The sequence below is a fragment of the Plasmodium gonderi genome (genome assembly GCF_002157705.1).
Source record: "Plasmodium gonderi DNA, contig: Chr14, whole genome shotgun sequence".
Lineage (NCBI taxonomy): Eukaryota > Apicomplexa > Aconoidasida > Haemosporida > Plasmodiidae > Plasmodium > Plasmodium gonderi.
In genome coordinates, this window is record NW_021628939.1 from 1,811,123 (window position 1) to 1,822,182 (window position 11,060).

General features: G+C 30.9%; 1 protein-coding gene across 1 annotated transcript; it reads left to right on the top strand.

Annotated features, from left to right (window-relative positions):
- Positions 1-1,337: 1,337 nt before the first annotated feature.
- PGO_143980 (transcription factor with AP2 domain(s)) lies at positions 1,338-10,391 on the top strand (the record flags this gene model as incomplete). The annotated part of the gene is made up of 1 exon (XM_028690388.1): positions 1,338-10,391. One exon carries the CDS (start codon positions 1,338-1,340, stop codon positions 10,389-10,391), a length of 9,054 nt encoding a protein of 3,017 aa, XP_028546189.1.
- Between the last annotated feature and the right edge of the window lie 669 nt (positions 10,392-11,060).

Genomic DNA, 11,060 nt, shown 5'->3' on the forward strand with positions numbered 1-11,060 from the left:
AATTTACTTATTCATTCATCTATTTAATGTTTTTTTTTTTTTTTTTTTTTTTTTTTTTTTTGTAAATGTAGTCATTATTGACAACTTAATTGAAATTATAAGTGTGTTTAGTTGCAGAGGCATTAAATAATTATATAAGACGACTTCTTTTCCTGTTAGACTAACTCCATCAGCAATACAGTTTTACTAACTACGCCTCCTCGCGCTACACATTCTGATGTCCCTAATTGTAAACACGCATATTAGATTTAGAACGTGGTCCTACTTGCTTCCTTTGCTTTGTTATTCCTTTATTTAATTTGATTCTATTTGATTTTCTTTTATTTTATTTGATTTCTTTATTTTTTTCATTTAATTTTTTTTTTTTTTCAAACTTTATTATTTGAAAAATTTACTCCTCCCCCCCTTAGTTATTTTTATGCGCAGAATAGTAATAATGGATTTTGCTGCAAGTTTAACGAAAATTGGAAGGAGAACAAACAGTTATTGTGTCTCCGTCATAGCACTTTTTTTTTTAGGTACATTAATTGGTTCAAAAAAAAGTGACTCATATTTTGCGTTATTGTGATTCGACTTGCTTGATTTTGTTTCACTTTGATTGTGTTTGCTTCATTTTGTCTTACCTTGATTCGTTTTGCTTCATTATACCTCAGTTTGCTTCATTATACCTAAGTTTGATTATTTTTATCTCACTTTGCCACGTTTTGATTCATTATACTTAGATTTGTCTTACCTTACGTGGCACCACTTTGATTCATTTTACCTCACTTTGAATCGTTTTATCGCACTTTGTTTTTAACCTCCTTTCATTACATCCCACTTTGATTAATACATGTGCTTAACCCCCATTTTTAAATACTTCTTTTTGCATTATAAATGAACACAACACTTTTCACACATATTTTACGACTGATGTTAGCACGTAATGATACATTGACAATCAGTCAGTAGTAAATAAATAAATAAATATATATAAAATAAAAGTGAATTAACATTATGAACGATTTCACGTCTTATTCAGTGAAACGGAGATGGAGCGTTCAAAGAAGCGCTGCTTATTTTTTATTTTATTTTTTTTTTTTTTTTGCTACAAATATGCCCCTTTTTTTGCCCTTCTGTTATTTTATTTTTAAAGTTAAAAGTTTCATTTAACAGAAATCAAGATTTGAGAATAGAAGAAGCATAAACACTCACATGCGTGCCTATACAGGTAGGTGATTACACATACACAAATATAGAATCGGGCTAGCTATATGCCCATCACTACTATTACCACCAGCATCAGAAGAAGCAACACGTATTAATGTTGTTCTTTGGAATGTTCAATAGTAGACAATATGAACACAAAGTACAGTTTCGGAAATATAAACATCGATTGTCATGTATCAATTGAAAACGAAAATTTGGTTAACACTCAGAATCAAAGTGCAAATATATCGAAATATGTAGCATTTGAGAATAACATATTTAGTGAACCTAATATAAAGAATAATAAGATGAACTGCAATGATAAAAACGCTGAAATGTATAACAATACTTGTAATATATTACATAACAAAAGCGTTCAAAATGAATTGAACGCACAAAATGAGTTGAACACACAGAATGTGAATCATATGAATAATGCAACTAGAGAGTTTTATTATAACCAATTGAATAACAAAAGGCAGGGAATCCAGAACAAACGGCTAGATGTACATTTACCAAAAAGTGTGAACTATGAAAACAGTAATATGAAGAAATTTGAAACTGATATAGATTTTACAAAATGTACAATGTATAAGGATATGTATATTGGTCAGTGTAATAAAAAAAAAAATGCTAGAATTATGAATATCGCAACATATAATAACTATACAAATTTTAATGATAATATAGTAAGCAGTAGTGGAATATCTAATTTTATAAAAAATTCAACCGACAAGGAACCAATGAATGGAAGTAAACACCAGAACATTTCTGCAGAGGACAATCACAATTACTGCACGAGGGAGAAGGAGGGTAATAATCATTTTTCTTTTTATAACGTTAAAAAGAATTATAGCAATGAAGAGATTTATAGTACGCATCTTCCTAATGAAAATATAAATAAAATATTGGAAAATACATCGAATCATACATTGGGCATAAATTTTAATGGTAGCAATAGAACGGAAAATAAAATGATTGAAATGAGAAATACATACTGTAATAAAGAAAGTGTTGCTTCAGATGAATTTAATTTTTCACATTTTTGCAAAAGCAAATCTAATATTGAAACAACGTATAAAAATGGAAGAATTAAGCAAATCCGTGGACCTGACACACATGAAAATAGATCGAATAATAACTACCTAGTAGAAACAGCTGATTACAAAATTAATGAAAATATTATTCATAATATGGATGTGTTACCTAGTGAGAAAGGGCAAATTTTAGAGAAGAAATTTTGTACAATTTTAAATTGTCATAATGAGATAGACAATTGTACTGCAAAGTGTGGATATAACGAAATGAATAGTTTATTACAGAATAATATTATTTATAATAACATAATAAATAACAACATAATTAACAATAACATAATTAATAACAACATAATTAATAACAATATAACTAATAATAGCATAACTAATAATAGCATAACTAATAATAGCATAACTACTAATAGCATAACTAATAATAGCATAACTAATAATAGCATAACTAATAATAGCATAACTAATAATAGCATAACTAATAATAGCATAACTAATAATAGCATAACTAATAATAGTATAACTTATAATAGCATAACTAATAATCATTTTATCCAATGTTTCAATAAACAAATAAATAAAAATCTTAATTCAAATATCCTAAATCAGTGTATATCTAACGTTAACAAAGGGATAATTTACCCTGAGGAGTATAAGAAAAATATTCCTTACTATATTGATAATTGTCGGGCGGATTATCTCATGAATAACAATGTGGAAAGGAGAAAACATATCAGTTCTGAGAATGACAGGGGAGAATTACACAGTAGTAACATCTGCAGGATAATAAATAAAGGAATTAATGAAAACTTATCAACAAATGAAGAATTTTCTGTAGTTTCTAACATTAGAAGAAGTATGAGTAAAGAGTTTGATGAAAGAAACTTGAACTACAGGAATAAACTATCATTTTTAGAATGTTTCGAGAACGTAAAAAATTACTTAAATACTGAGAATTGTGAAAAGTTTTTAATCAATAAATTGAACCTATCGAATGAAGAACATGCATCAGATATTAACAATAGCAGCTGTATGGTCATACCATTCCACCGTAATTGTATTAATAACAACTTGGTGCATACATCTTCCCATTGCTTTATCAATTCTGAGAATATGTATATAGATTCAAAAAAACAAATTGCAAAAAAAAAAGGAAATAATGAGATTAAAAATAGGGATACTCCTTTCTTGAAATCGTCTGAAGTATCCAATTCAGAGAAATTATCTAATCTGTATAAATTGAATTGTGATAATGTAGATGATAGTAGGAAAATAACAAGTTCCACTAAATTGGATATGCAAAATGGTGTTTGTGTGCTTACAAATAGAAATACAATTAATAATGAAGAACAAAATGAAAATGAAATTGTGAAACAAAGCATAAATCGGAATCATCGTAACTTTAACCCTGATAACAATCAGGGTATGCCGAATTTAATTTCTAATATAAACGATAAAAAGGAAAATCATATGTTGTGCAGTTATATAGAACCCGTGTCTGTTAACCAAGTGGGTAATAATGAGAAAGCAAAGAAATCATGTAATTCAGCCAATAATACAAGCAGAATTACACAAGTAGATGAATATAGAAGAAGAATTCCTCACCCCTTAAATAATATTCACATTGATCATGTGAATAAGTGTAATGAACAAATAAATCACAAATTCAATTTAGGAAATGTGTATAGAGAAGAACATGTGAATAATAACAATGGTAGGGGGGAAAATAATACAATTAAGGAGTGCAAAAAAAAAAAAAAAAACATTATTCAATCGAATTATGTAAGTCACTATGGAGCTAGTAAAGGTAAAAATAACGTTAATATTAACCAATGGAATGAAGTTATTAGTATGAATAATAATTATATTATAATGAGCAATTCATGTGAAAATAATGGATCAAGTTGTTACAAAGAAGAAGTTCATGAGAAAATATGCAAGACACATGAAGTGAATTCGAATGAAGAGATGCAGACATTGAGAAAATTAACAAGTACGAATCTGTCCAATATGAACATGTTTACTAAATATCCCATGAAGGAAGAAGCAGGAAACATTAAAAAGGAGATTTGTCATCAAAAGGTTATGGAAAAAGATGTAAGTAGCGACAACTCAGAGTTAATATGCAGTCATGGTGCAAGCGCAGAAGATGCTACAACATATTCGAATATCCAAATGAACAATAATCTGTGGAAATGTAGGATCGGAAATAATGAACAAATAGTGAAAAATGAAGAATTGACTATTTTGAAGAATATACCTAAGTTGAGGATGGTATGGGAAACTAAGGGAAGTTTCACGTTTGATACAGTTAGTAATAATAATTGTAAAAAATGTAAAACATATGAAATATGTGGCTCGTTTTATAAACCACATGAAATGCACGACGAAGTGGGATTTTGCACATTTTATTTCCCAGAAAAATTGCCTGAACGACCCTTAATCAATGAAGTGGAAAAAAAAAAAGAAGGAATTTTCGAAAAGAAAAAATTTTTAAAGGTAGATAAATCAAATAACCGGATTAACAAAACAATGGGCAACATTAGCATAGTTATGAAAAATGAGTCATCAAATTTGAGTGCAGTAAGTGAAATGGAAAATAAAGAAAAAAAAAAAAAAAATTCTACATACCCATTGTGCAGAACAGTATCACTTGAAGGGAGTCACAATAATAGAAAAAAAATTCATCAGAAAATTATTGGCAACAATTATTTTTGTATCGTAGGTGAGGAAAAAACAAATCACGACAATTTTGTTGACCATTTTAAAAACTTACAAGAAAAAAAAATTCATGATCATTGCTTCATGCACGTGAAGAATGGAAATAGAAGAGAAATAAATGATCGTATGAATGTCATTAATAATAGTCACTTCATCGATAGTAGAAAAACTAGCATTATAGTTAACAGCAGTAACAGTACTTTGGGTGACCGTTGTTATCCCCGGAATCAGCAGGAAATAGAGGAACGAAAGGGCTTACCTGGGGAGTTGGATTTTATGAATCACATTTCTGATAAAGCAGAAGAATTCATTAGGAAAGATGGGAGCAAAGTATTGTCAAATGATTGCGATACGTTAAATGGCGCATTAAACATAGCCATGGTGGAACATATAGAAAGAAATAAAGAATTTGATAATAAAGAGAATAAATTAAAGGATGATAATGGAAGTGAATATTTAGTTACTGATGAATTGTTAATTCATGAAGGGGATGCTTCACTAAGAAAGGTTATATTTCGTCATGACAGCGACTCTAATGGAAGTAATAGAAGCAATAATAGTAGCGGTAATAGTAGCGGTAATAGAAGCAGTAATAGTAGAAGTAATAATGCTCATAATAATAAAAAGGATAATAACAACGCTGGCATAATTATTGACAACACAAATGAGGGGAAAATGAAGAAAAAAGAAAATAATTTGGGTGCACCTTGTGATCGTAGCAATGCTGATAAGAACAATGGACAGAGCATAGATAATATTACCATTTATGATAATCAAAGGATATATAATAACGTATTTATTACACACAATGACATATCATCAACCTATAATAATTCTGTTACTGCTGGTGAAGTCAACTTAAGTGATACTCCAGGTATTTTGCTTGAGCAGGGTGTTAATAGGAGAATAAGCCCTAACAACAATGGTGATGCAAATTTTAACAACAATGGTGATGCAAATGTTAACAGCAATGGTGATGCAAATTTTAACAACAATGGTGATGCAAATTTTAACAACAATGGTGATGCAAATGTTAACAGCAATGGTGATGCAAATTTCAACAGTAGTGGTGATGTAAATCTTGACAGCAGTGGTGATGTAAATCTTGACAGCAGTGGTAATGCAAATCTTAACAGCAATTATAACTATACTATTTGTAATAATCGCTCTGTATGCTTTAATTGCAGTAGGAAGGTTGCTGTTGACACTTGCTGCAAATTAAGTGAGGAATGTATATCAAGCACATTCAACGGAATTAATAATCCAAGGAATTATGTTTGCAGCCATGTTCTTGGAAATGGGAGGGATATTAACAAGAACAATGATGATCATAATATTTTTCTGCACACAATCGAGGGGAACTTTGAAGGAAAAGTAAGTTCCTGTAAAGGAGAATTCAGCACGGCATCATCCAGTTGCTCAACCCACGACAATTATGAAAATAATCACGAGGATTTTTCGAAGAGTTACAACGTGAGCCCGTGGAGAAATATAAGCAAAGGGAACTATTTCAGGAATGCAAGCAATTTTGACACCATAAACGGTATCAGCAGCGTCAGTACGGCTAGCAATATGAACAATATCAGCAGCGTCAGTACGGCTAGCAATATGAACAATATCAGCAGCGTGAGTACGGCTAGCAATATGAACTGTGTGAACGGGGGTAGCAACTTGAACCCCCCCTATTTCATTAGAATAAGTCCCCAAACGGACAAGATCAATGTAGTTGAAAAACAGGCTAACGATTATATTCTATACAACTATTCAAAGAAAACAAATGATGAAGAACACATGGAGGATGATAATAAGTACGAAAGTTCCATTTTAAATAACAAAGTGATAGGGGAGCGTGGAAGTACATATCCATTTGGTTGCCAAGAAAACGTACAGAGAATGAGCACTTTTAAAATATGTAATGCAGTGATAAATTGTGAAGTTGCTAAATGTACAAACAGAACTGTTATAAGCACTTGTCACACGAATAATAGAGATTTCCCAGTTGATAATTTTATAAATAATACCATAATAAAACCATTTAACAGTGAAGGAAAATCCAATAAGTGCAAAAATAATTTACAAATGAATGCGCCATCATCCGTTTTGACTAACGTAGCTGTAAAAAATAATATAGTGAACCATACTTGTAATGTCAATGAACATACATATGACAGAGGAAAGGGAAGAAATATACAAAATATATTATCTCATTATAATATCATAATTAATAGTAGTTATAAAAATGCAAATGATGATAAAGCAATAAATATGTGTAATGATTCTTCTAAGAATAATTGTACGAATAGAAGAATGCAAAAAAAAAGAAGCAATGGCATCAGAAAGAAACTCCCTGATATTGTTGATAAGAATGAGGAAATTATTTTAAATAAATCTCTTAACACCGTTATGGATGATGCTAAGGCTATAAATATGCAAAAAAAAGTTAAACAAAGAGAGTTCAAAAAGGAAAAGGTGGAATTTTATGAGAAGCTGAAATATTTACCAAAAATCACTGGGGTAAGTTATGACAGAAAACAGAATTTGTGGGTATCTCATTGGAGGGCAAATTGTAAAACTCTTCATAAATATTTTTCAGTCAAAAAATACGGTTTTCAAAATGCAAGGTTGTTAGCTATCACTTGTCGAAATCAAAACGTGAGGTGCACATCCCTGGAAAGAGGAATTAGTCATGACGCAAGTGAGACTTTGTTTACGAAATTGAACGAGATGAACTGTGCAAATGACGGGAATATCTCGCTTGGAAACATTGTAAATTCTCCATTTCCAGCATTGGAAAATATGCCCAGTGATAAAAACCAATCAACCAAAAAAAAGCAGAAGAGGAGAAAGAAACAATCATTCACAAAGTTTGTTTCTCCATGGAACAATGTTGAAAACGCATGTAGAAAACAAGGAAAAGAAGGAATTGATATCTTGAACAGATATTCACAAAAGTTTATTGTACAAGGGGATATCCCACAAAAGATTGATGATCCAAACAGTGCCAATTTGAACAGTGGGTTATTAACCCCAAATGAAGTAGATGTGGAAGACCATGTCAGAGATATCATTAACCCCTTGTTGAGCTATCAATGTGGATCTGATGCGCACAGCGTTGAAAGGCATAGGTATTTGGAAGAAATGTTAATGGGAAATGAATTCATTTTAGAATGTCCAGATAAAAATGAATCAAGTGAGGCCAACTATAATAAGAGAAAAATGCATTTTACTAATTTGATGAATAAAAAAAGAAATGAATCAGTGATAAACGGAAATAGAAATGGAAGTAATAGTATACAAAATCATCAAAAAGAAATGGAAACATATGAACACCTCAATATGAATGCAAAACGTGAACAGAATATGAATAGTAACTTTATGAACAATAAAGAAAAAATAAAGAATGAAAAGATGGATGAAGCACATGATACAAGAAATAAGCTGATAAACACAGAATTGCATAATAAACTAATAAATAATGAACTGTATAACAAATTGATAAATAATCAACTAAGTAATGATAGAATAAAAAACAGTAATACCTATTTTAATTTAATTAATAGAAATTTATACAAAAGTATAATAAACAACAAGTTAAATGCACAACTAGAAAAGAGCGAACACGTTGCTTATAAGGAAAATGAAAATTCTTACTCGAATGAACACTATAAAAAAGGTATTCCTTGTCAAGAAGTTTCATTTTCAATCAATGAAGAATTTTTAAATAATGAATCAGCCCACTATGAGAACATCCACAACGTGTACTTAACATGTGACAGTAACGGAAATAACCACATCATCAATGACACTAACAAAAATAACAGTAACCCTACTTTTAATATCGACAATTCTGTAAGAAATAGCAGTGCCATGGTCCCGATTAAATATGCAAGTAATAAATTCACTGTGTGCGTAAGGAATAGTGAACATACACCGAATGATTATAATGTGGATAGTAATGACAAGAAGAATAATAACAGTAACACTTATGACAACAGCACTAGCAGCAACAATAATAATAGTAGCAGTAGTAATGACTTATCCATTGATATGAATTTGTCGGGTGCATCGGGCCCCACTGTGCAAAGTTATGCCGAAATTTCAGATAGGAATAATTTTCAAGAACTTTTGAATTCACAAAGTTGTAGGGGTTCCATGAACACGAAGTGCAATCGGAATTTCAATGACGTTGAAACGAAGGAGGAATCATATTTTATTGGAAATTGTGAATTCACAATAAATAATTTGAATATCGAGAGTGACAAATATCTATGTAGTGATAATTCCATATTTCTTAATAACAGCTTGGACGATGGAAAAAATAGTATCGATAGCAACAGTCAAAGTAGAGAAATAGACATGTGCCACACCTTGCTTAATAACCACAAAATGAAGGAGCCTGTAAATCCGTATCACAATATTGAAACGTTTATTAGCAACCTTGGGAACAACAATAATAAGGGCCTTACGCATGGCCAGGGAGCCGTAGCGAATCATATGGCCATTGAAAGGAAGTATTCTTTACCCATCAGAAATAATAGCAAGTATAGCAATAGGAAAAGCAGCAAGAACAGCAATAAGAACAGTAATGGGATTAGTAATAATAAAAATAAGAAGAATGATAGCAAGCAGCAAAACATTAATAGCAATAACATTAGTAACAGTAATAATAACAACAACAAGAACAACGTCAGTAACAGTAATTATAGCAGTACCAATAATAACGTTAGTAACTCTTATCATGAGAATATTAGCAAGGATTATCGCAACAACATTAGTAATGGTCATCATAACAGTATTTACCATGGTGACATGCTTCGTAATGGATGTATCATGCTAAAGGGAAAAAGTTCGTCTAACAGTGAAATTGCTGTCAATGAGGCATTCGAACATGAACACAGTATTAATTTGGAAAATGCTGATCGGTATGCAGGCCGATTTGATGATGGCCATAAATACAAAAATAGAAACAATTCAAATGTGGAAAGTGCAATTGTGCAGGAAAGCTATTTGTTAAATGATCAAATTGGAAATATGGTTTTGGAAAGGTCGTGTTCAGCGATTAGTCAAACAGAGGGAGAATATGACAAGAACGGAGAAGGGAACCAAGAGACAAACCAATACAATTCGTTGAACCAAATAGAGGAGGAAAAGAAGAAACTTATGATATCAAAGATTACAACAAAATATATACTGATTGATATTAAGAATAAATGCCTGAAAAACTGTTCTAGCAATTTTTTAAAAAATTTTCCAGATATAAAAAATGTTATTAACAAACACATAAATAAAATCTCAGAGGCAAATTCAGCACATACTATGAAGCCATATATCCAGCTATTTAGTAACCTGTTGGAAAAAAGAAAATTACTCCATATGCTGACTCCGGATGCACAAGAGATGTACATATATAGCTTACAAAACATGCCACTTTAATTGACTCCTACAGCGTTGAAAAGAATTCCTTTCACCTTTTGATTTCGTTGTGTTTTGCACCCGCTGTATTTCTTTCATTCATTCTTTTATTCTTTCTTTCCATCTTTATTTAATTTTTCATACTGTTTTTCTCCTTTTTTTCAAGATAAAATGCCAAATTTAACTTAATTTGGCGTTTACACTTTCCGCGCTTAATGGGTAATTAGGAGAGCAATCTTCCAAATGATATGCTTAGAATTAGCTTATGGTATGCATATAGAAATGTGTCACCATAGATGTGCACATTTATGCATGTATAATTAAAGTTCCCGTAGATACAATCAAGGGGCCACATGTAATATTTTTGTGTAGTGCCACTGTAACGCAGGTTACTATTCAATTACACATTTTTGTTTCAATATGTGTACATATAAATATGTTTGCACGTTTGGACATGTACCTGTAAACAAATGTTTTGTAACGTAGGCATTTACGACACATGTAGCGTGTCTTTGCGCGCATGCCGAATTTGTAAGTGTAAACCATTCTTTAACATATTTGCAGTCTTTTTATTTTTTTGCGTTGGGTTTCTACTTTTGTTGAGAATTTCTTTAATAAGTAAATTTAACCGCGTGCTTGTGCATTACATGCAACCGTGTGTGTACGTTATTTGTTTTTTATGTTTTTTCA